At 49.5% G+C, this 26,357-nt stretch overlaps 1 protein-coding gene across 9 annotated transcripts in view; it reads right to left on the minus strand.

Moving 5' to 3' along the window:
- The window catches only part of AUTS2 (activator of transcription and developmental regulator AUTS2), a 1,249,738-nt gene that overhangs the window by 92,079 nt on the left and 1,131,302 nt on the right, over window positions 1–26,357 (minus strand). For all 9 annotated transcript variants that reach the window (XM_051847919.2, XM_051847927.2, XM_051847923.2 and 6 more), the window contains one exon: window positions 7,997–8,048. In XM_051847919.2, coding sequence (XP_051703879.1) covers window positions 7,997–8,048 — 52 coding nt within the window. The remainder of the gene's footprint in view (window positions 1–7,996; window positions 8,049–26,357) is intronic.

Below are 26,357 nucleotides of genomic sequence, written 5' to 3' on the forward strand. Positions count from 1 at the left end.
TTCTGTGGTTCTGTCTCTGCTGCTTGCCATCTCTCAAGATAACCACCACCAGGGGCTGCTCCTTTAGTTGGGGTCCCAGAACACAGATGAAAGCCACAGCTGACCCACAGCTGGCCCTGAGCACAGCCGCTGAACGATTCCACCATTGCAGCAGCATGAGCAAAAGCAGACTAACAGAGACCCTATTCACTGATGTGTAAGAGTCACAACATCTCAGCAGAACCAGCCTTACAGGTGCACAGCTATAAAATGGTCAGTGGTTTTCAACAGAAAGCCCATGGGATGTGGCGGCTCTCAAGGGAGCCACACCTCTGGCAGAACCTCCTTTTTTCCAACTCTTGCGTTCAGTTCATATCAAGTGGTTTGTTCAAGCGGAAAATTCTGCACACAAGACCCACAGAGACCTGGCAGAACACCCCCTAGAGATCAGCTTCTTCCACTCCCATCCACGGACTTCAGGGGTCGGGGAGAAGCTATCTCTAGGAGGAAAGGCAGTGGTGTTGCCTCTTAATGGCCAGCTTCCCCCTCGAAGTAAAATGCATGTCCAACACCAATTTATGAGTAGCTTGATACCATGAGATCTTAGACTATACTCTCCCAGCAAGGGCCCGCCAGCTCAGCCAGCAGACAGAAGTCTCTGGGTTGAGGGAGACAGAGGACACACTGTTGAGTGGTCCAGAACCTCTAAATTCAGGCCCAGAAATTTCCCTGGCGAATCCACGAGGTGGATCCTGACTAGAGAGCCGCTTCTCATGTTTGAAAGCACAGGCTGGGCAAGTAGGTAAAATACTTTGATGTTAGCTGCAGGCTAAATGAAAGACAAGCTGAGCAAAAGTTCAGGCACCATGAAATTAATAAAATCACAGTCGCACTCGCTCGACCATAGGTTCAGGAATAAACCGGTAAAAATCCGAAAGGCACAGCGCGGATGACTCGAGTGGGAATCAATCATTTTCTCCACTGAGGTTGTCTGGCATTTCTTTACACAGTATATTCACCAGACTTGTAATTCACTGAAGTTGCTTCCTGAGATGGAGCATTGCTGGGCTTTCTGAGTAATTGAGACGAATTTTGTTTGTTAAACAAATTCCAGGCAAGAGTGTATTTGACTTATGCACAGGGAAGGAAAGAATTCTTATGTAAGCTGCAAAACAATAGAGTTTTATCTTATCTGCGGAACTTATTGCCGCTTGCCTGTGTGTGTTTTACTGCCAAAATAAAATAAATTGAATCAGCTCACACATGATAACATGCTCTTTCCTAACTCATACTAATTGCTTGGCTAATTGATGTTTGTTGAACTTTCTCCATTTCATTGAGTGATTAGGTACAAAGCTAACAGTTGACATCTGTAGGCGCTTAACTGGCGTCTGTAATTACTGTTAATGTTAAATAATTGTTAGTTAATTGGAGTGGTAACTGACTGAATGGAATCCAGATTGTGAAGCAAAAAGAAACCTAGTTAAATAAACATACAGTTTCAGAGAAAACAACATTTTTCGGCAGTTGTCAGAAACCAGAAATAATCCAGAGGCCACGGGATAGCCACAGGCTTCCTGCGACACGGAACCTCCATGTCTGGGGTGACCTCGTGCACTTGAAAGTGTTACCAGGAAGGCAGTCCTCTGCCACTTAGCTGTTCTCACCAGGGACCCTTCGGGATGGATCTGCCCGGTGGTTGGTGGTGGTAGTGGTGGTTTTATTAATTCCAACTGTCTAGGCTGCCTACTAGTCTCTGGGACAACCAAATGCTATCCCATTGGCTACACAAAACACTACGTGTGAATAGATGGGAGAAAGTCTCTTGAACATTCCAGCTTTTTTTGGCCAATATTGCCAAGTACGGAGACAATTCTTTCGGAGGATGGCGGTAATCACCCCATAAAGTAAGCAGAGGGCTTTCTAGTGGGCTCTAAAGTAAACAGAGTGGTGTTTGAACATCTGACTAACAGAAAGGAATCTGTTACACTGTAATCGACTCCCAGGCGGTCACAGGGCACCCCGGAGGACCTGCGGCTCTGGGCTGCCGCCTTACTGCGAGGGGCTCTACCAAAGGCACCGTCAAGATCACGTCAAATGCTGGGGACTTCACCCTGGGCATCCATAAGTTCAGGGGGAAAAAAAAAAGGTAGTAGGCATTGGAAAACTATCTGGAGAGAAATGCTTTCTCACAGTGTGGAATATTTTTAGACCCTTGCTGGAGGATTCACACTACCAGTACGAGGCATCTGTTTCTAAGAATCCTCAAGGAATAATTCTATACAACAAATTCTGTATGTCAGTGTCAGCCTCTATAGGAAGGTCAATTTCCATGACAAAAGGAGCTGATTGCCTGCTATCTGCCCTATGGGTAGGAGGAGGAACTGAACTCCTCATAACTCCTTTGTCTCACATCAAGCACCAATTACCCTTTCAATACTAGTTAATTCTGCACGCCGCAGACATCTCTATCTCCTACAGCCCAGGGAAAGGCTCTGAAATACAAGAAAGTCCTTGGAAAGAAAAACAAAGGAGTGACAGTCGGCTGTTCCTTCATCTAGGATTTAGGACATAGCCAAAACAGGCCGCTCACAGAAGCCGGCACTGGCTCCGTTTCTCCTCGTGCACACATGGAACGGATTTCGAGTAGGGTCTCTGGACAGCTAAACCCCAGACCCTACATGGGATTGTGAAATGGGCTCTTCATGCTCATTATAAAAGGGTTTTAAACTCCAAAACAACTTTTTTTAAAAAAATTATTTATTCATTTGGAAGTCAGAGTTACAGACACAGAGAGATAGAGATTGATAGAGAGAGAGAGAGAGATGTAGAGAAAGAGTGAGAGATCTTCCATCCACTGGTTCACTCTCCAGATGGCTGGCCGTAAAGAGATAGAGAGATAGAGATAGACATAGACAGAGATGGAGATAAAGATGAGATAGAGATAGAGATAAGATGGGGAGATGGAGATACAGATGAGATAGAGATGAGATAGAGAGAGAGAGAGAGAGAGAGAGAGAGAGAGAGAGAGAGAGAGAGAGATGGAGAGAAAGATCTTCCATCCACTGGTTTACTCTCCAGATGGCCGCAACAGCCAGGGTTGAGCCAGGCCGAAGCCAAGAGCTTCATCCAGGACCTTTGCTGCTTTCCCCCGGGGCCATTAGCAGGGAGCTGGACTAGAAGTGGAGCAGCCAGGACTCGAATTGCCACCCATATGGGATGCCTGTGTCACAGGCGGGTGCTTTTACCTGCTCCACAACCTGGTCCCAACTTGTTTTTTCTCCTTAAAGAAAGTTACTCCAGAGTCAACTGCTTTATTTTCATGCACAGTTATCTTAGGGAAGGCACTTTTCCCAAAAGCCAGTGGTGGCCTTGGTGCTACTGTAAGTCTCGCCAAATGTTAAGGGATGAGGGATGTCTTTGTTCTTGGAGAATGTGTTAGGGTGCTCATTACTAAACCAGCAGTATCTCTGGGTAACTTGTTGGTCTCCCTGCCTCCTCAGAGCTCAGGCAATTTTTTTTTTTTTTTTTTTTTGACAGGCAGAGTGGACAGTGAGAGAGAGACAGAGAGAAAGGTCTTCCCTTGCCGTTGGTTCACCCTCCAATGGCCTCCGTGGTCAGCGCACTGCGGCTGGCGCACCGCGCTGATCCGATGGCAGGAGCCAGGTACTTCTCCTGGTCTCCCATGGGGTGCAGGGCCCAAGTACCTGGGCCATCCTCCACTGCACTCCCTGGCCACAGCAGAGAGCTGGTCAGGCAATTTTTTTAGCCAGGTCTTTCTGCAATGCTGACTGAATCTGACTGCCAGCAAGTTCTCAAAGGCCCTGCTACACCTGAAGGCCCCACCCCCATCTCTGTCCCACTGGGAAATCCTCAACACATAATCAACTAGTGTGCTCCACTGGCAGAGAAAAAGCAGTCCTGGGGCAGAGAGCACAGGGTGGCCTGGGTGTCCCGCGTGGCGCTCCCCAGGGTGAGCGAGTGGAGTGTCCACAATTCCTCACCTTCCCCACTGACAGGGGCGGGGCAGCTCCTGCCTCAAGGCGGGCAGTTACTCTGTTATGTGTCACATTCCAGTAGACACTTGGGGGGAGTGGACCCCAGGGCCTCACTCCTACCTGGATGATTCCCCAACCCCAGCTCTTCGTAGATGCCCACTTTCTAACGCGAGCCCGGTGGAAGGTGAAGGAGAGAGAGGGGTTGAGATGGTCAGTCACAGAGTATTAGACCTCTGCTGGCTCCTCCCTTTACCTCCACTCCCTAGAATTTGCCCTGGTCACAAGATGACTCTTGAGGGACAGGCTTTGGAGGCAAAAGGGGGCAGGGACAGAGGGCTTTGTCCCGCCCCCTCCCCCCCCCAAACCCAGATCATGGAGCTACAAAACACCAGACCCGGTTCTTTTCCTCCTAGAGAGGGATTCTCTTCTTTCCTTCTCAACAGCTCAGCTCTGGAGCAAGCTCAGATTTTTTTTTTTAAAGAGATGAATTATCTTGGCAGGATGAGTGGGGGCAGCAAAGAAGCACTCATTACCTGCACTTCTGTCCACACATCAAAGTGGCTAACGGCCAAGAGGAGGACCTGGAGTAGGTCTCAAAGGCAAATACCGGCCCTGTGGAGCTGACGGCCAAGTTGGTTATAAGGATCAACACTCTCGAATCTGGGGGACACAGCCTGTTGCTTCAACAGCAGCCCAACCAGCTTAATAGGGACAACAACTCAGTCTCTCTCTGTCTCACTGGGAAAATTAATTTTTTCTTTGGCAGATGGTTGAGTCACAAAGACAGAAGGATTCATAAAATTCACATGAACATCCTGTAAACATTTAAACACATAAAGATTAAACAAGGCAACCATGACCTTGATTAAAGTTAAACTATTTTTTATGTCTATAGCACCAAGCCCCGGGGTCTGGAGGCTCCCGAAATGCTCCGCTCTCATTGGGCATGTTGGCTGCACACGTTAATGTGTGCAGTTTGATTAACTTGTTTTAAGACAGGACATAAAAGGCACCAGAAGAAAGCAGGCATCCGGAACATCTCAACACAAAAATCTTCCAGGTTCTCTATTATAAACCGGACAGACTCTACAACACAGGGGGAAGTTGAAATTAAAAAAAAAAAAATCAATGGGCAAAAGTGATACAAAAATATATCCATTGTATCCACTCTGTTTCAACTCCTGCTCCTTTCCAATTAATTGGTTTATTCCCGCCAGACATGTTGGCCCAGGACTAGGGTTTGTTATGATTGAAAATTTTGACCTAAAGAGGCTAAATGACTTGTTCAAGCTCATGAGCGGGCTGATGGGACTTGAGCCACGGCCCCTGCGGCTTCAGCCCAGAGCTTCATCGCCACAGTGCACAGCCCAACATCAAAGCTGCCCCCAGCAGCCCCTACCACAAGCAGCTTGTGAGATTAGCACTGCCCTCCCACAGTGAAATTTTATGGACCAGATCTGCCCACCACCAGGCTCAGCAGCCTAATCTCGCCAGCAGCTTAGAGCCACGCTTCTCCAGGGCCAGAGCACGGCCAGACCCCTCAGAGGGAGAGGTGCCTGTGGCTTCGAGGGGTCTGCCTGTCAGCTCCCCCTGCACTCTCGTTAGACTGTTCAATCGGCAGAGGCTTTGAGGATTTTCCCAGTAGTGTTTGTTACCTGGTGTAAATTCGCCCTTTCTTACAATGCTTTCCTTTGCTCTTGGCTAAAGATACTGGACAAAGACAGGAGGCCTGACTTTCGGGCAGACAGGCTGCTTTGCAGAACTTGAACTTGATGTGCAAGAAGCTGACAGTTCCTTGGAGGCCTTGTCAACCATCCATCTAGTAAATACCGCCACTACCTGGAGTAAAAACAGACCCCAAACCGGGAGCACAGAACGAGAGACTCTGTGCACCTGTCTCCAAGCAATTATTGACATTATCGCTACACAATGAATCTCTTTTTGAAGTTGTTTTCCTGATATTTAGCAGTTTGAATACTAATCCCCTTAACAAAACTGCCCTGATGCTTCCCCCCCTCCTCACCACCTCCCCTTAATCTCTTTCTCTCCAGGGAGGAAGGGGGTGCGGGATACCAGTCGGTCTACTTGCAGCACCTGGATTTGCACTGATTCAGTCTCTTGTCATTCATGTTACCAACAGGAATTAGCATAAGGCATTAAGGGGAAACTCAGGAGGAGAAAAGAAAGGCCATTTTGATGGAAATAAGGGGCAAAGGAATAATCTGCCATCAACTAAAATGCTTATTTGTGTATGGTTTCCCAAGCAAGGCTTAGAAAAAGCCTATGTTGATTTTAGTGTACACAAAGAAACCTTAATCCTCTCAAGGCAACTAAATCACCCCCAGAAAAGCAGCTCAGAAGAAAGGCCCGCTGTCAGGAGCTGACTATTCACAATCCAATAGATGCCACAAATCACACTCTGTAAGTAAACACAAATAAGAATGTGGGAAACGCTGGACTGGAAGCCACTGGAAGGAGGCAGAGGGGCGCTGCTGCCAGCCCTCACTCTCCATCAGCTCTCGAGAGTCTCTCAGGACGGAGGAGGCCCCAGAGCCTCCTCCCAGGCTGCAGCTGACCCCAGAAAGGGGGAAGGGAGCAGATTAGCCGAGGAGAGATGCAGCCACGTGTGCTGGAGGTCCTGGGGGAATCACAGAGACACGGAAGCCCTGCGGGAGCTGACCTGTCCTACCTCCTGTCCCTCCTGTCATGTCCCTTCTGCACAGGGACACGCCGCTGTCCACCAGTCCTCGCCCCTCATCCAAACCAGCAGTAAACAATCACGCCTCTTCCACCCAGGAGTGCTGAACACCATCAACCACACATATCTTTTATTGGGCTTTTAGCATTATGGGTAACAAATTTACACAAACTTTCAGTCCATCAAAAAATATGACGAAAGATAAAACTGGAATACTCCATTATGCAATAAACAGATAAAATGCAATATGACAGTAATTCTAGGAGCAACAGCAGTCACGTAAGCACACACACACCTCAAGGGAACTCTAAACGTAATGTACTATTTAAAACTGCAGTTGGTTCAAATTCCAAAATAATCTGGGGGCTCAAAATAACTGCACTTGGAAATTGTCTTCCTAACCAGCCAGCGAACGTGCTGGCCAAGGCAACCGTGGAAGGCTGACACGGGCTCCAGTGCCACTTCGCGAAGGCTCAACTCTATTCAAAAGCTCCCAAGCACCACCAGCGGAACACAGAAAGAGTTCATCAAAGAAAGCACACCTTCTTTATTTAGCAATTACCAAGCAAGCCTCTAAATCAGGTTCTGGAGTGGAAAGAGTACATAGTTTGCATAATTTACACCTTTCAAATTATACGGCTTTCCAGGCCAATGATTAGAGACTTGCCGAAATTTCATTATTTCCAACAATACTGCTCCAAATGAAAACTGCCCCGAAACCTATTGGCAATGATTTAAGGTAAGTTTTTCCTTAACGCCCTGCTGTATCATTAGCCATTCTCCCTCTCTCTCTCTCTCTCTCTATTGCAGTTTGGGAGAAATTAATGGGATAGTACACATTTAAATTCTGCCCTCTTGCTCGTTTATTAACTTTACAGAAAACCCACAGCACAGTAAGGACTGCTTTATGGCCACAATACTGTGGATACTGAACATCCACTGGTTATTACAGTCTGCAGTCTGTATGGGCTATTTATAGTTCTCCCACTGCTGGGGAGTTGATAAGTAACAAGTTAAGGCATTTTGAGAACACTTCTTTTCTATCACAGCCTCCCATGTTGCATTAAAATCACACACATCCTAGTGATTTCTCATTCCAATCAGTTCAAATAAGGATGCAATGTGTTCCTTTAAACTTTTTAAACACATCAGAAACGCATAGAGTCTGTCACCAGCAAACACACCAAATTAGAACAGTAGCTGCCGAATGAAAAAAAAAAAAGAGACCACATCATTTTTTACTTTTTTCTTTTCATTCTTCCTAGGCAATGAAAATGAAACTAATGTGAAAATAAGCAAGAACAGGGACCAAGGATCTTACCTTTGTTTACGATAACTGTGTTGAAGAGTTTTTCAGAGCTAGCATCTGAAGCCTGAAAAACAAGAAGGGGAAAAGGTATCGTTACTGACCTCATCATCGTCATTACTAGGATTTTAAATCAATTTACTACATTTTGAAAAAACCTAACAGGGCAAGCAGCAGTTTCTCCAAATCATCCATAAGGTGGTGCTAGTTGACTGCTTGAGAAAGACCTGCAGTGCAGTTATTTGCTGGGGGGAAAAAAATCTGATTTTAAAAATGTGTCCTTATTAGACATATTATCTGTGCAAAACATATTTCTAGGAGATGATACACAAGGCAATTCAGTTCATTCACATAATCATTTTGCAATTCCGGTGACGGATCATTATTTTGGAAATGGCGTTTTTTTTTTTTTTCCAGGGTATTTGCAAGACATGCCTATTTTTCAATTTTCTTTCGCAAATCAGAAAGGCCTATTATTCAGTGCTAAGCTTTTCCTCGCTAAGTGTCGATCAGCGCTCCCAGAATCAATTTGGTTCAAAGATTCATTTGATGACCCTAAGAGCCTTGCTCCACACAGTTACCAGGACAGCCTTGGTGTTCACAGGGCTGTGAGCTGCCGAGCCTGCCCGCACACCGGCCACCATGCCTGCTTCCAGCGTTGTTGCCTTTCCATCTTCTAGAGACCCTGTCTAATTACACCAGCGGCTTCACGAGGGGGAAATAAGCCTGTTTAAACAGCAAGGCTAAAGCCAATTCAAATGATGCACTCAGGTTGTGGAGAATAAATACAAAGTCGGTTTGGAGGAAACTGCTGTGATGTTTCAGAAACACTGGATATTTCTAGAACTTGGAAGATTAAAAATTAGGTATCCCCAGCTATGTAATTCGCAGGTCCCTCTGCATTTCAGGTTACAATGGCTCAGCTGTATTGATGCTGCTTTTGCTAGACATCTCTGCAAGACATCACTTCTCTGTCACACTATACACACAGAGATGCATATCCTGACAAAGCAAAGCATAGAATGTCGAATAAATACGGGAGACAGAAATGTAGGCAGTGGGTTGGGGGGTATCCAAACTACAGCGTATTCGGACTCTGGAGATGGCTTTGGGGACAAAGGAGATATTCAGTTGAGTCTTCTACCTTAGAGTGACCAAGATGGAATACTCCCATGCACATGGTGGGGGGTGAGTTCTAGTCCTCAATGCAAGTAATAGAGAAAGACACAAAGTATTTTTATTACTGCTACGTTCCTCTTTATTTTAATTCTGATCTGCCTTCTGGAGAGTTGGCTCCAAACATAAACAGATCGAGAGAAAAAATGGATGTGCCAAACAAGTATTAAACTGCATGCATTTATACACGTTTCAAAATAAATCCTTCATAGATTTTTTTTTTCCCTCCTACTTTGCAGGAATTAAAACAACAACAACAAAACACTGAAGGCCTTCTTTCCTGATGTCTTGAACTAAAGTAAATAAAAGTATGTATTTTAGTAGCTTTTCCTAAAAAACAAACCACAGAGAGTGCTGCATGGGCAGGGAGAAACGCGTTATAGATGAAATGGCAAACGAATGCTGAGTTAAAAAAGCCAAAAATTACACCAATGGCGCCGCTATACTGATATATTAACTAAGATTTCTAGGAATCAGAGTTTTCCAGCTAAAAACTTCTAGATGAATATTTCACCATTCTTCAATTAAAAAAAAAGTATCCCTCAGAAAAGTATTCTTAGAATAACTGTTACATTCATGGTTTAAAAATTAAACTCAAGCTGGTATTTGTGAAAGAAAAAGTGCTTATGAAATCATTTTACCAAACTGAAGCAACCATTTAGGGATTACTTATTAAAAAAAAAAAAAAGCAGGTCTAAGTGGCACGAAGAAAGGAAAACAAATTACTGTCCACTCAATGCAAAAGGCAGAGATAGGCAGGGGAAGGGAAGTTTGCATTTGCACAGAGAGTGTGTGTGCACCAGGAAGGTACAGCTCTGCTCGGAGGCTGCGGGCGCGCAGGCCTTCCTCCTCGGGAGTGCCACCTTTGTCAGCTCCGCTGGGGCTCGGCAAGGTAGTGTCACCAGACAGTGAAGTGATCCTGACGTCCCCAAGCAAACCCGAGGATGTGATTCCCACCGTGCCAAGCAGTGAAGTTATTGAGGAAATGGGTCTGGCTTGGGAGCATGTGTTCTAGCAAAAGCGTCCTGGGCCCTTTAATTCACTGATAGGTGTCACAAAGCTAGAAATGACGCCGCCTGCAACGGGGGGCAGAGGGCGGCTCCAGGAGGCCTCCAAGCTCAAACTCCCCAAGAGGAGTCGGCGCCGCGACTTTGGTTGCACTTAATAATGGATTCAGGAGCGCGCCCAGAGCGCAGTCAGGGGTCGGACAGGCGCTCCTTCGCGGAGGGTCTTCAGTGGAAGCCACACGGATATCCCCCTCTGCTTTTCCTCAATGAACTTCCCTTCTAGTTAAGCCTCCAAAATATTTGTACCAATTATCTGCCTCCTCGGCTCTTCATCTTGGGGACGTTTCCATATCCATTACGCTATTTTTTTTAAATTCTGCATTTCCTCCTATTACCTGTATTTTTATTTATTTATTTTTTTTTCTTTTTCTGTTGAATCGGGAAGGGCTGAAGGGCGCGCGGAGCCGAATCTGCAGGCGAGCGCGGGGCGCCTGGACCCGCCGCGGACCTGACGCTTTCTTTGGCCTTTTTTGCTCTTTGCCCCTCGCTCGGTGTCGGAGCGTTAAGGGCACGGAGAGACTGCATCGAGGATTGACAGAGAAACAAAGCTCTCTTTTAGCTTTTCATAATTAAAAAAAAAAAAAAAAAAAAAAAAAAAAAACACTGCAAGGCGTAGTTGGCGTCTGCGGAAAAGTTCAGTCAAGCCGACTAGCCAAAGGAAACGCGGCGGGCGAAGGGAGTGAGAAAGCCCTGGGCGCAGAGCCCGGCCACCTCCATCCCCTCCGGATGCAGACCCCGAGGGCCGCCCCCCGCCCCCGCCCCGGCTGCAAGAGGGACTTTCGAACAGGCGAAGAGAAACCTTCTCGAAACTTAAGCACGACTTCCTTGACCAGCTGCCGATCCGAGCCCGGATTCCCTTTTGCTTCCCTCGGCACCGCGTGCCGACTGGGACCCCGACCCCCGACCCCGGACACCAGCCAGCCGTGCAGCGCCCCGGGGCCCCCAGCCCGCGGCGGGCGGGCGCAGGCCTCGACCCGGCCCGGTCCCGGATCCGGCAGAGCCCCGCTGGACTCGCCTCCGGCCCCTGGGCCCTCCCGGGCACCACCGCGCTGCTCCGGGCCCCGCGCCACCGCTCCCGGGCCAAGCCCGGCCGGCCGAGGAAGGAAAGTACAAAGGCGGCGACGGGGCCGCCGAGGGGGGGGGGGGGGCAGGGAGAGGAGGAGGAGGGGGACGGAGGGGGCTCGGGCGCGCCAGACGCGAGGAGCCCGCCCCTGCCACCCCTGCCCGCGGGCCTGGCCGCCGCAACAAAAGACCCCCGACCCAGCCGCCTCGCTTCCGACCGAGGGCGGCGAGCGAGCCGCGCCCCCGGGGGCTGCATTACCTGGTCGCAAAGGGTTAAGCGGTCCTGTCAGCCCCAAGTTCATGGTTTGGGTCCTTGGCAGGGCTCTCGATGGGTGATCATCAGAAACCAGGGGGAAAACACCAAAGCGCACGGAGAGAAAACGCCCAACTCCAACCCGGCTCGGTCCGCCAAGAGTCTTCCTCGCCAAAGTCTGAGAGCGGATGCAAGCGAACCAAATCCGAACCGGAGTCGCAGCAGCCTTCGGGCGGCCGAGAGCCAGCGCCGCGCGCACACATCCAGTGCGGCCGAGTCCAGGCGGGCGGCGGGAGGGCGCCCGGCCCGCGCTCGCCGGCTGCCTCCCTGCCGCTCCTGCGGCGCACGGGGCCGGGCGGCGCGGCGGGGGGCTCGCGAGGCGCGTCCCGGGCCGGGAAGCTGGCGGGCGAGGTGGAGAGGTGCGGCCCGAGCCGCCGCCGCGGCGCGCGGAGCTAGGAGCGAGGCGGCGGCGGCGGCGACAGGACAAAGGAGACCATGTGCGGAGGGAGGGAGGAGGGAGGAGGAGGAGGAGGAGAAGGAGGAGGAGGAGGGCGCGCGGCGGCGGCGGCGGCGGCTGCTCCCCGGCGGCCGCCTCGGGCTCCCCGACAGCGGGTCCCGCCTCTCCAGCAGCGCCGCGGGCTGGCTGGTCCCGGGCCCGCCGCCGTCGCAGCGGCGCTGGAGGGGGACGCTCCGGGAGTCTTTGATTTTGTGTCGACCTCGCCGGCGCGAGGCGGCGGGAGGCGCTGCAGCGGCCGGGGCGCCGGGCGGGCTGCGCGGGGCCGCCGGCGCCTGCTGGCCAGAGCTCGCGGGCAGGTGGGCGAGCGCCCGGGGCTGGCTCAGCTCCGGCCCGAGCTCCGCTGGCGGGCGCCTGCTTCTCCCGCCGCTTCACGGCTCAAGTGAACTCCATCGGCGGCCGCCGCCGGCGCCGCGGGCTCCCGGGCTGGACGGTGGCAGGAGGGGGCGGCGGCGGCGGCGGGAGGGAGGGGGCGCCGGGCTCCAGACTTCGCTCCCCGACTGCGCCGAGCGCGCCTCTTCCAGACGCTCGCAGATCTCGGAGCGGGACTTCCTCGGCGCGCGGAGCCCGAGCCGCCCGTGCCACCGCCCCTCCTCCGTGCCGCCCCGCCCCGCGCGCCCCGCCCCGCGCCGCCCCTCCTCTCGGCCCCGGCGCCGGGTCGGCCCCGCGGGGGCGCAGTCCCCGGGCGCGACATGGACAGCTGTTGCTCCCCGCGCCGCTCAGGCCCTTGGGCCCCGAGGCTGCCTTCCCCGCGGGCGGATGCGCGGCGGGAACTGCAAACCTCCGCGCCTTCCCCGCGGTCGCCGTGGCAGGGAAAGGCCACTAGGCCCGCGGCCCGGGGGTGAACTGCGGCTAGGCCGGTCACATCTGCAAAAAGCTGGCTCACTGGGCAGTTGTGAGGGGTCGATGGGAGTCAGATATGTCAGAGTCCTGGCACTCGGGGGGGGGGCGCTTAGCACAAGATGATTACATTGTGGCACCTGGGGAGGGGGTGGGCGTGCGCACAAGATCACAGTCTAGGTATTAAACAGAAGGGTCTTCATCTAACCCTGCCCCCACCGCTCAGGTGGTCAGCGTTTATGAGAAGTCCAGTACATTTAGAAATCCTCCCCTCTTCCCAGTTCCTCAAGTCCTCTACCGTTGGTACACTTCCCATCCACAAAGTGGAGCCCACTTGGGTCCCCTGCCTTCCACCAAAGGATGAGAGTAAGACCCACACCTCCTATGTGGGCAGCAGTTGTATTCTGCCTTCTTTTCCTTTATCATCCACTGCAGCGCCTCGTGCAATGGGCCAAAGGACCACAAATGGACCCCCAGTGGGCCCCTGCACCCTGCTTCCACCAGAACCCACCCAGCTCCCGCTGCCCTGCCTGGTGGGCTCCCTTGGTGGAACGCTGGTCTCCTTTTCTCTCCTAACCACAGCCACTAGGGGAAAGGTACCACCAGGCCATACGAGGACAGAAAACCGCCGAGGACAGAAAACCGCCGGAGCTTTAGATACACATCTGCAGCCGGAGCAGGTTCCTCCTTGGTGAACAGGAAAAGCCACCGCAGAGGGAAAGCAGGGGTAGGTTGCAACAGCCACAGCCAGTGCACTGAGGAGGGGAGAGACGGAAGCTTCCAATGCCACCGTCACCAGCAGTGGGGCTTGGGAGAGCTGAACACCACATCCCAATGACACGGACGAGGCTGCTTTAAAGGTATGGTATCCATTCCTTACCTCTTTGAAGTTGCATATTCATCACACTCTGATTTCATGGCACCCTGAAAAACCTCTCAAGGAATGAAAAGGGTAGGGGTGCTTGCTGCATGGCATACCCCCCCCACCGCCTCTCACATTATTAATTTTGGAGATAAGAGGCCTCAACACCCAGCACCTGCAAGAGGTGGTGTTATGAAAGGTTCTCTTTTTTCCTTTTAAAGATAGGTGATAGTGATTCTTCTCCAGCACTACCTCCAGAGAAGTCAGAAGAAATGACACTCAGAAGGTGTAAGTTTGGAGACAGATTTTTCCAATTGCTTACAAGATGTTACAAAAATCAGTTAATGGCCTTAAGCTAGGGGGCATTCATTCTGAAGCTGTTTCTACAACACTGGGATAGCTCGAAGGGAAACAGTAAATTTTCAAGGAAAGACATTAAAATGTTGTTTCTTTTAGAGCAGTCAACATGGGACAGTTTTCTAGTTGCTCTAATGAAATCAATATTACAGGAAAAGCCCTGCCTGAGCTCCCAGGCAGGTCTCCCACAGGGGAAAGTGAGATGTACAAAGGTGGCAGTGACTTAGCTGACCTGCTCCTCTGACCGCTCAGACCCCTGGGATGCTTTCCTGACCCTTATCACGCCTTGCATTAGACTGTCCTAAGTGGTGACTGGGGAGGAGGCCTCGCATGATGGCCCGGGCACGTATGCACATGTCCCGGGGTCTCGATGACCTGGAACCAGGTAGAACCTGGGGCCATCAATAGTCAGGCCTCGGGGGCATCCACAGAATGCAGCAGCCACATGGAGTCCTGCTCCCCTCCCAGCCCCTGCCAGTCTGCCACCTCTAGTTTGCCTCCCGTCTTAACATTCTCCCCCACCTCGCCACCATGGGATGTGAATTGAGTCTATTCTGACTGATTTCCAGGTGGGTCTGTTCCTCCTGCTTTTTGGAAGGTGGTGAAGGTTCCCATGTCAACATCAGAAGGGAATAGGTATACAGCAGCATCATCAGTAAAAACAAGGAAGACAGAGCCCAGTGCTGTGGCACAGTAGGTTAATCCTCTGCCTGTGGCACCGGCATCCCATATGGGCACGGGTTCTAGTCCTGGCTGCTCCTCTTCCTATCCAGCTGTCTGCTATGGCCTGGGAAAGCAGTGGAAAATGGCCCAAGTGCTTGCCCCCTCCCCCCCCCCCCTTGCACCTGCATAGGAAACCTGGAAGAAGCTCCTGGCTTCGGATCAGCTCAGCTCCAGCCATTGTGGCCATTTGGGGAGTAAGCCAGCAGATGGAAAATCTTTCTTTCTGCCTCTCCCTCTCACTGCCTGTAACTCTACCTCACAAACGAATAAATAAATAAAATCTTAAAAAAAAAAAAAAAAAGGAAGACAGAGGGGCAATTCTGGATAATCCAAGTATCGGGTGATTGGATCCTGGTCAGAGATCTGACTTTGAAGAATCAGGAAGTTTCATTTCCTCCCTCCCCTTTCCCTTCTTTCTTTCATCTCTCTCTCTCTTTGCCTTTCTTCCTTCAATTTTTTCTTTCTCTCTCTCCCCCCTCCCTTCCTTCCCTCCCTCCCTCCCTCTTTCCTTCCTTCCTTCCTTCCTTCCTTCCTTCCTTCCTTCCTTCCTTCCTTCCTTCCCTTACTCTTCCTCCTCCTCCTTCTCCTCCTCCTCCTCTTCCTCTTCTTCTTTCTTCTCTCTCTGTCTCTCTCTCTCTCTCTCTATCCTCACTTCCCTGTATGGAGATCTGAATGCTCAGATCACAGGCTGGAAGCCTGCTACTTTCGAGTGGCCTGACATATTCAGCACTAATGGCTCCCTGACCTCACCTTTAGCTTCTGAACCAGATTCTGACAAGTCTTAGACAATGGGCACCATAAGAGAAGCAGAGAGCACGAACTCAGAGACACACTGGCCTCTTCCAGTGTTAGATTACTTACTTCAGCAACCATTTTTATGACCAAAGATCTTAGCCAAGTTTATGATTAATCAGCTGGAAAAAATTTTAAACATTTTATTAAAACATGGAGTCTTCTTCCTCAAATCTTGAAATATATCTAAAGATAAATGGGTTGAGAAACTCATGGAAGTTCTTCTAAATCAATCTGAAACACTAAAATTTTTAAAGTTTAAAATGTGAGATGTGATTACGTTTGTATTCACAAATCACCAGACTCAGACTAAACATTTTGCTAAAATATTCCTTAAAAATTCTGGCCTTGTGTGGAGCATTTTATATAGAGCAAGTTCATGAGTTTCACTGTGCTCTCCATCATAAATATAATGAAACTCGGATCCCCTTCCTTGCCAACAGAGGACAAACTGGATGATTCCAGAGGTTGGTTTCAAGGAAGCAGAAGACTTTACAAAATTTTCTCTGAGCCTTTTATGATAAATTCTGTAGGTTGGCGATACCACTAAAGGAGAGCGGCAAGTCCCTAGATGGGCTTGTCACTTATTTCTGCGACTCCTTGCAAATTTAAGAGTCTTCAAGCTCTGCAAGTCCAGGTTTCTGTGAGTGCTTTGGGCCGAGATGAGAAGCTGGGAGTCTGGGGCTGTTCTCTGGTTGGTGTCAAGGTCTTGTCATTCCCAAGCTGGGAGACCCCAGGCCAGTCTCTTCAGTGTCCCTGCCTCGGTTTGCTCATCTGTAACTGGAGATGATAACAGCACCTACACCCTACTGGGCTGCCTCTAATAGCGCCCAGCACCCAGGAAGTGGGACAGAGGTGCTGCCTGTTAGCATTCAAGATGGCACGATCTTCTTTTGATGACTGGAAACCAACAAAAATAAAAGCACACCCTGGCGTGGCCTCCAAGTCCATGGCCAACCTTCGTCTGGAGACGAATGATATTAGCATATCATGAAAAGAACCCTCATGACAACAAACCCAAAAAGTGGGGATAGTGGCTTGCACCCTCTCTCCTAGGGAGTGATACCTTTGCACAGGCACTATTATCTGGGGACTGGATGGCCTGGGTTACTTAATAAGGCTGAATGGATGGGATAACATGGCCCTTCTTGATAAATTATGAAGACAATCCTGAATCCAGCAAAATGTAAGCGTTTGCCAGGCATTAACATATGATCAACCTCCTAGTAGTAAGGGCTTCAATTTCTTAAAACATAAAATAGCAGGTATCCCAATTATGTGATTTTTGACATGCTAAATTATTATTTTCATGGTTAAAAGGCCTATTGCTTTGCCTATGACTATAAAGATGGTTTTATATTGGAACAGAAGCATGTTTGGTTTTTTGCTCATTTTCTCTGGGTGGGACATCGCAGCCCACCCCACCCCACACCCTCAATTTGATTTTAAATTTGTCTGTATAAGTCTTGTTCATCTTTATTCATGCTACAGCAGTTTAAGTAATAGCCATGTGTCTGGAGGCAGCATTGAACACCTTATGATTAATTTGTGAGGCTATTGTTCTAGTAGATTCCTCATGCCATGCCTTCTTTCTGAACCTAGCTGGTTTCTTGTGGATGAAATTCACATGTGGAATCTGTTCACCTGTGTGTGCCTAGCACATTACTAAGAAGCCTAGATTACTGGATATGTAATAAGCAAATGAATACATGGCTGAGAGTTTCCCAGTATGCTAGGGCAGCTGGGGGTGCCTAGCAAGTGTCTGGCTAACTCTGGCTAATTGATGAAGTGGAGGGGAGACTTGGGGCAGAAGACAGCTGCCTAGGAGCCTAAGGGACAAGCATCTTTGTTTTGAAAGACACAGAGAGAGGAGCTGGCATGGTGGTTTAGTGGGTAAGGTGACACCAGCATACCCTATAGGCCTTGGTTTGAGTCTTGGCTGTTCTACTTCCGATCCAGCTCCCTGCTGATGTGCCTGGGAGAGCAGCAGAAGATGACCCAAGTATTTGAGCTCCTGCACCCACATGAGAGAACTGGAAGAAACACTTGGCTCCTGGTTTCAGCCTGGCCCAACCCCGGGCCATTGTGGTTGTTTGGGGGAATAAACCAGAGGATGGAAGAACTCTCTTTCTGTCTCTCCCTCTTTCTCTCTATAACTTTGCCTTTCAAATAAATAAAATAAATCTTTAAAAACAAAACAGAGAAGGAGACAGAGAGACAGATCTCCCATCCACTGGTTTACTCCCCAAACACTTGCCAACAGCCAGGGCAGGGCCAGGGATTCAGGAACTCCATCCAGATCTACCACGTGGGTGCCCAAGGACTTGAGCCATCACCTGCTGTCTCCCAGAATGCACATTAGGAGGAAGCTGGAATGAAAAGCAGGAGCCAGGATTCCAACCCTGGGACTCTGATATGAGATACGGGTGCCTCAGGCAGCGTCTCAACTCCTGCTCCAAATGTCTGCTCCCGGGACCAGCATCCCGACTCAGGTGCCTACTCATGGCAGAAGGCTTGGTTGGTGTCGGGAACTTGAGTTCACAGGTTGCTCACTAGGCAGCATGGGAGTCCCCTGCTGCCAAGGTTATCTTGCTTCTTACCTCTGCTAATTCCCAACATTCTGCCTGCCATGCCAGGAGAGGCAAACTCTTGCTGGGTCCCAGGATTTGCCCTGGGTAGGCTGGTTCATTTTACACTGCCCATCAGGATTTCCACTGGCAGTGCAAAGCTGGTGAGTGTCAGACAGCCCCAGCCCCTCTGCTGGGTTCCCCCACCCCTTCCGAGGGAGTGATTTTACATGTGGAAGCTTCATTACTTATCATTCTGAAAGGAGGATGCAGCAGCTCATATCCTTACTGCTGTAAAGCAAAAGTCTCTACCATTATATACCTGTGTTGCCAGAATTGATCACGGGGCTGCAACAAGAGGGAAGTAAATAAACTGAACTGGGTTAGTTTATGATGCATACTATTGAGACATAGGGAGGAATAAATATTTTCCAAGTGTGGAAGTCAAGGAAAAGAATTTTACTTTCAAACTTCACAGTGTACTATAAACTACAAAGGGGAAAATGGGGGGGGGGGAGAAAAACCATAAAATATATCTTGCTTAACCACCAAATCTACATTAAAATATTAATATTCAGAATCTGACAGCCCCACAAAGAAATGCAATCAAAATACAAATAAATTCATTCTGCCTGCGTCAGCCCGTGGGTTAGAACTATCTCACTTGACTTTTCACAGAGGGGTGGACAAGGTGAACCATCCCCCACCCCGGCCAGGACTTCTCAGGTTTCACCTGCACGGTGTCCACTCTTCTGACATACACTGCAGTTTATAATTTGGGGCCCAGAGACCAGCGTTCAATATGGAATGCACACTCCTTTGTGGGTTCAGAGAGTCCATCTTGCCTCAGCAACCTGCTCAAATCTCTACTTTCTAGCTCTTTTATTAATTTTTTTTAAGATTTATTTATTTGAAAGGTGGAGTTACAGAGAGAGGGAAGGACAGAGAGAGGTTTTCCATCCGCGGGTTCACTCCCCAAATGGCTGCAACAGCCGGAGGTGGGCTGATCTGAAGTCAGGAGCCAGGCGCTTCTCTCATGTCTCCCATGTAGGTGCAGGGGCCCAAGCACTTGGGCCATCCTCCACTGCCTTCCCAGGCCATAAGCAGAAAGCTGGATGGGAAGTGGAGAAGCCGGGATACGAACCGGCTCCCATATGGGATGGCAGCTCTGCAGGTACCATGCCACAGCACCAGCCCCCTTCTCACTATTTACACATGGAAGCAGGGACAGGAAATTAAAATGAACAATGCAGACAAAATGTACATGAGCTGAAAGGGTGGCTCAGTACAGAATAAATTGCATAAAGAAGTCATTGAAGACTGAAATTCGGAAAGTAAAGTGTTATATTGAAAAGATGGTGCATTTGGTGAGATTTCCTTGGGTTGTCTTGATCTAAATTATGCCAGCATCCAATTCTTCCCCTGACCTGATGGCTTGGAGAGTGGTGCTGCGGTGAGAACGCATGCTTGGATCCAGGCCCTGTCAAGGTGGCTCGCACATACTGCAGAGTCACCTTTCACAAGCCTCTTTATTATCCCTTGTCTAAGACAACAGAGCTGGTGAGGGGGTGTTGTAAGCATGCAATAAACTCATGCCAAAGGATTTGCCCGGCATTTTGCTGGGCACACCGCAACTACTCAACTTGCTGTGGTGCCTTCTGTGCCACGGTGCCTGGTATGAAGGGCATTTAGACTGGTGCCAGTCCTTCTATGTTTGGGGGACAACTGAGCTGTGATGAGGGTTACACTGGAGTGGGACCTTCTCCTCACCATTAGCTACAGGTCACCTAGGAAATACACAGTTTCAGGAACATTCAACTCAAAGCCTGAGGTTGTCAAGCAGCCACTCTAACAGGAGAGCAATAAAGGCCCTTGAGAGTCGTGGGACAAAAACGGCTTTGCTCATCCTCTCTGCTGCGCAGACTGGCTCTGAGTCCTGCTGACAGGGCGGGGTCCCAGAGAGGTGCTCACTAGGGAGGAAGGAGAACTGGGCCAGAGGATATGGTGCTGAGGCTGCGCTCACTCAGGAAGCAGTGGCTATCATTCTTCCGTGTAAACTAAGAGCTCTTGGGAGAGCTGGCTCAAGTAGGAAGGGAGACTCTGCAGCTGGCTCTTGGGATTCAAGAGTGTGTTCCTCCTCTGACCTCAGGATCAGCCCTAAAGGCATTCGGATGTGGTGCATTTCAGGCATGGAAAGCCAAGAACCCATGGCAAAAAATATCGTACATGAAGGATCTCTGTGAGTGAGACCCCAGTGGGAAGAAGGGGCAATCCAAGAAGGATGTATTTTCACTGAAGGGAGTAGAGAACTTCCACTTTGCTTATGGCCTTGTCTAAATATTTACGGAGTCTGTGGTCACAAAAGGCTTCCATAGTCTTGGCAGCTCTTGGCAAGAGCCTTGGGTGATCACCAACGTCATAAATAAGAGTGTTAATTGTTAAATTAACAGCAGAAGTCACTGTGCACTCACTCCCCATGTAGGACCTCTGTCCTTAATGAGTTGTACTATGAGAATTAACTGCAAAACTTGTTCTCAGACAGTACTTTATATGTTGTGTGTGTGCAAACTGTTGAAATCTTTACTTAGTACAGAGCTGGTCTTCTGTATCTGAAGTTAATTAAAAATGAATCTTAATGAAGAATGGGATGGGAGAGGGGGTAGGAGGCGGGACAGAATTGGGGGTCCTGCAGGGCAGGTATGGGGGGGAAGAACCACTATATTCTTAAAGTTGTACCTATGAAATTTGCATTCCTTAAATAAAAGCTTCTAAAAAAAAAAAGAGTCTGTGATTCAGTAGGGGCACTAAGTAGCAACACTAGAGACCACTGCTGTGGAACACTGGGAGCCACTGTCTTTCAGATCCCTAAGTCAGAGGCAAGTGGGCCACTGTGGACTCAGCTCACCCACATTTTTCAGCAATTCAGGGGACAGAGGGCCCCTAAAACCATCCTAGAAATCCTTCAGTGGATGTCTGAATGGCCGATATGAATATTGACAGAGACGCTCCCCAATCACATTTGCCATTACACGAGTCATGCCACATGTTGGAAGAGAACTTTAGTCACCGCCTTTCCGTATTTGATTTGCAGATCCTCATTTCTAACTTTGGTTAGTCCCAGGGAAGACTGTTGCTATTCTAGGACTAGGTCAAGTTCAGGATATGATCCTCATCTGCATTTCAGTGCCTCGCAATGGAAGACAGGGAGAAAGCAACCAACCAAGCGACCAAGAAAGAAGCACGGACCACAAATTATAGCCAGTGGTGCCATTTACTGCTCCTAAGATTTAGCCTGTCATGAGGATGCTGCCGTACATGTCTACAGTAACACATTTTCCAAAAATGTTTACAATTATGGTGCCACTTGTTCCTAAATCAGTCTTGTGAGGCAAACAGAGTTAAGTGCTAGTCTCCTTAGGTCTGATAAGGAAATTGATCCAGGGAGTGTCAGAAAGCCCTTGGCAATGGCAGTGGGGGAGTCAGAATTACAAGTTTCAGTGAGCACGCCCAACATTATGCACTGATACCCTGACCCACTGTCTCCACTGCTGGCTAACCCTTGTTTTCTCACTCCCTTGGCCAAACCCTACAAGCCCAAAGTCCTGATGTCTGCGATCTAGAGGGGTCCCAAGACCTGAAGGGTTGTCTTCTAGTCACGTGAGTACTACTGGGATATATGAGTACTGAGCATTTATGGCTCTGCAGTTTGCAAGATTATTGACATCCGGAGAGGTGGTGGCCAAAGCCCCGCAGTCCATCCTTCCCTACATCCTTCTCTCAATGGGTCCACAATCTTTTCTTCAAAACTACACTACTGGTCATCTTTAGAATACTTGAAATTCCACTCCTGTATCTATGCTAATCCATACAGCTCTAACAATGCTTTTGTTTTACCTTCCACATTAGGGATTCTGATGGATCCAAATATTTACTTGCAGGAACTCTTGTTGGGCAGGAAGGAACATTTGCTTCCACTGTTGTGGTGAATCACAGTAGTTGCGAAGGTAGAAGTGGCAGCTACAGTGTTGCAGAATTCTCTTATGTAGATGGCCTGGAAGTACCTTAGCGAACACTGTTTGTGATTTTCCACTCTTGTTTGGCCTCATTTTTTCTCCTTGTCCCTTATGCTCTCACCGTGGAGTGGGAAACTCTAATATGGCTATTCCAGAAGCTTCCATCTCTGTGGCTTTATTAATCCAACAGGTGCACTTTGCAGACAGTCAATGCTACACAAATGCCAGTGGTGATGATCACATACTGCTGTTACCTGGGGTCAGGGCAGGCTGGCGAGCCTACAAAGACTTGCCAGCTCCTCCGGGGTCTTGTGTAATAATCTCTGTTAACAGACCCTGGTTACAAATTAATTAGACCAGAAGTTTCTTCTGCTAATCCAAACTACAGCTCTTCTTGCAAGTCACTTGAGGGAAACACAATCATCTAAGTCAGTATATGACACACGCCTGTTTCTTGGCTACCCTGTAGACACTGCTATGCCTTCTGAGACACATGTTTCCTTAGTGGGAACGAGGTGCTACTTTGGAGAGCTCTCTCTAGACTCGGTCACTTGAGGGCCAGAGCTGTGATGTGCACTTGTGCTCTCATTCCTCCCTCCTCTCCCTCTCTCTCTCCCTCTTCTCTCTCTCTCACCACCATTCTCTTTACCATCCAGTGCAATACTTCGATGCTTTATGTGTAACACAAGGATCAACATATAGCGATCAAATCAATGGCTTAATGATTAGCTCTTTGCAAACTACAACAGAAGAGAATGAAGGTATCGTCTCAAACATAAACTCAACTATAAGGTCTTTCCCAGAAAACTGCCACCAGTCTGGGATTCCGCAGAAGACGGAAACACACACAGCTAACACAGCAGAGCACAGGTAAATTCTCCTGAGGACAGATTACTAGTTATAATATGACTTCAACTGCTATGGTTGTGAACCTCCAAATACAGCCCCAGATAATTCTGTAAGTGCACATCATTCCTCCCATGGGAAGCTTGCACTTGCCTGTGATGGGGGCTCCTGTTTGGATCAACACAATGTGGAGGAAGTGACCTCAGAGCTTAGGTTTAAAGAAAGCCTGGCAGCTTCCGTCCCCTCATGCTTGGAACCCAGACATCATGTTTTCGGAAAGCTCAGGCAGGCCCATGTGAGGGAAAGCTGAGGCTTCAGGGCGAAGGCCTGGCTGAGTTGGGAGCCTGCAGCCAGCAACAGCTTGCCAGTCCTGTGAGTAAGCCAACCCCGGGTGTGGCTCCTGCAAGCTTGCCTTAGCTGAGGCCAGGTGGGACAGAAAAGAGGATTCCTGGGGTCTGCGCTGTAACAGTGTAACTGAATGAGTAATCCTTATTCCCACCTATTAAAGGTGTGGTTTGTTGCAAAGCTATAGGTCACTGAAACAAACAGCTGGGCCAGCCCAACACTGAGGGAGAGGGAAGAAGATGAACACAGGGGAGTGCACCCAGCAGCATTTCTGTCTCTGTCAGAGAATGGCAAAGACCTTCACGTTTCAGAGAGAGCGCTACTGAGACATAAATATCAGCCGCCAATAAATAACTAAATAAAATCCCAGAGTCAGAGACATCTTTGCCAAAATAAAGGAAAGTTTTGCATTTGATAAAGTAGGAGAAACTCAGCCCAACAATATTAATCAAAGACTCAATCTGATCTCCCCCTTTCCTTGTGGAGGAGGCTGGGAATGTTTGCAAAACTAAAAAGTCTTTAGTAATCCCTTCTTTTATCCAAAACAGATTGCAGTTTTAAGCACAGCCCCATAAACTGCAGGTTCAAAGGAACCTGAAACCGAATTAGCATAAAATCTGGAATTCTCATTTCCACCGAATGCACAGCTGCCATCTGACAGCTCTTCTGTGACTTCGTTTTCAAATAGAAACTGAAAGTAGCTGAGGTGGCGTGGGCCAGGGGCTCCCTCCTTTCTATTCCCGGTGCCCTGCCCCACTCCCACACGCTCCTGAGAGAGAATCTTACGGCTCTGCTAAAACCTTTCGTTATGAAATGAATACCCCATATGGCAGCCTGCCCAACAAAACCCCAAGGCGGCGGCAGGGGGCGCGGAGGCTGGGGGTGGGGTGGGGTGAGGGGGACATCCCAAAGCCAGGGACAGTTTATCAGGAGGGTTGAGATTGTCAGAGGATATGGATACTCTGCTAATGCTTTTAGGGGTGCTCAGTATTTTAAAGTCACCAAAGAAGCACAAGAGTGGAGTCGAGGTGGGGAGGTGGAGCACCCTTTCTCAGGGTTTGCATTGCAAATGCCAAGAAACCCACGATGGAATACACTGCAATTGAAATACCAGCAGGTATGTGGACTCTCTTTCAGGGTTCACTTAACACTCTCTCGCCCCAGGTCAGGACAGTGTGAGCCAAGGGGGCTGCTCTGCCTACTGCCAGCGTGCCAGTGCCTCTGGGACATAAAGTTACACTTCTTAGTACAGGAAAGGAAAAAGAATATATATGTGGTCTCCTTGGAGGAGGGCGGGCGCTGGAAAGGACTGTCTCCCCCCTCCCTCTGGGCTGGGAGTGAGCGTGGCTCCGCCCACAGCCACCCAGACCTGCTCCTCTGAGTCCCCTGGGCTGGACTGAATGAGTCCCCGTGACAGCTGGTGGGGGCGGCCCGGCCAGCACTTGAAAAGCAGGCGGCAGCCCCATGGGGAGCTAGAGGCATGGCCCTCTCCTCCCCTTTTCACAGCCTCTCGCCAAAGCCTCGCAGGATTGGCCCGGCCACCCCACCCCGCCCAGAGCCATCTGCCGCTGACCCGGGGCGCTGGTGTTAACTTAACATCGACCGCTCAGGCGGGAAGTGCAAGGGGCTGGGGCGGTCCCAGCGTGGCGGGCTGTCCTCGCGCCACACTTCCGACGGCGCCACTTCCACCCAGGTTTGTGCCTCCTTTGCCGTACCTTCTGCTGTTAGTGGACAACTTTCCACATTCTCCAGGAGAGGAAAAAAACGGCCCGAGCATCTGGTATTTACACAGAATCTTAGAGGGAGTTGACGGATTTAATTACAAGTGTTAGTAAAACAGGAAAATTGTAGCCAGGCTTTCAAATAGCCACTCGCCTATAACTAACATGACTTTCTTTTGTGTTGCTGGTAAAGAATGCTATTTATTTCCCCAGCAGTGAGTTTTCCTGGAGAAGAGGCGGCTGGTAAGAACACAGTTGCTAGCTGGTAGCTCTTATTTTAATTTATGATGTTGTCCGTCTTATACGAAGATCGGGCTACAAACGAGCTCTGAGCTGTTTTTCCATTAGCTCTAGTGGAGATGGGCTTTCTGTCTGTTCCCAGTGCTCCCTTAGCTGACAGCGCGCATTTGTGGAATGACTGGCTGAGTTTACGGGCCCAACGCGAGGCCAGGAGAAGGACTGCCTATAACTGACCTATCTGGGGATTAGAGCCCTGACCTGCTCTCAGGGGCAGCACACGCCAGGGAGGTTCAGAAACTGTTTGCAGGCTACTGGAGCCCCGTGCAGGGAAGATTAGGTGCTGAGCGAGGACTGGACTAGATGGTAGAACGGGTCAGTCTCTAGCAGTTTGGGTATGTCATTGGGTAGGTCATTGAATCTTTTCTTCCACCAAGGATTGTTAAGAGGCTAAAATTGTATCTTTTTCTAATTTTTTTTTTCATTTGAAAGGGGACGAGAGAGAGAGAGAGAGAGAGAGACATCCATCCTTTATCTGCTGGTTCACTCCCCAAATGCCTGCCTGCAGCATTGAGGGCCAGGCCAGACTGAAGCCAGGACCTTGGCACTCAGCTAGGATCCCCTACATGCTGTGGCAGGGACCCAAGTACTTGAGCCATCCTTGGCTGCCTCCCAAGGTGTGCATTAGCAGGAAACTGGATCAGAAGTGGAGGAGCCGGGCCTTGAACCAGGCACTCGGATAATGGGTGTGAGCCAGCTTAACCACAAGCTGCCCTTTAACCTTTTCTTCCTGTCCCTCATTCAGAAGGCCTTGTGGCTCTTCCTAAGCAGGCAATAGTGTCAGTGCTAAAAAAAAAACCAAAAAAACCCAACTGGCATTTTTCTCCTTCCCTTTGCCCAGAATTTACAGGATTAACTCCTAAGTAGAGCATACTGTTCGGTTTACCTTCTCGGCTCCGCATCCCCTACCCCACTCTCTTGGAATTTCCTGATGAGGCAAT

The sequence above is a fragment of the Oryctolagus cuniculus genome, chromosome 19 (genome assembly GCF_964237555.1).
Source record: "Oryctolagus cuniculus chromosome 19, mOryCun1.1, whole genome shotgun sequence".
Taxonomy (NCBI): Eukaryota; Metazoa; Chordata; class Mammalia; order Lagomorpha; family Leporidae; genus Oryctolagus; species Oryctolagus cuniculus.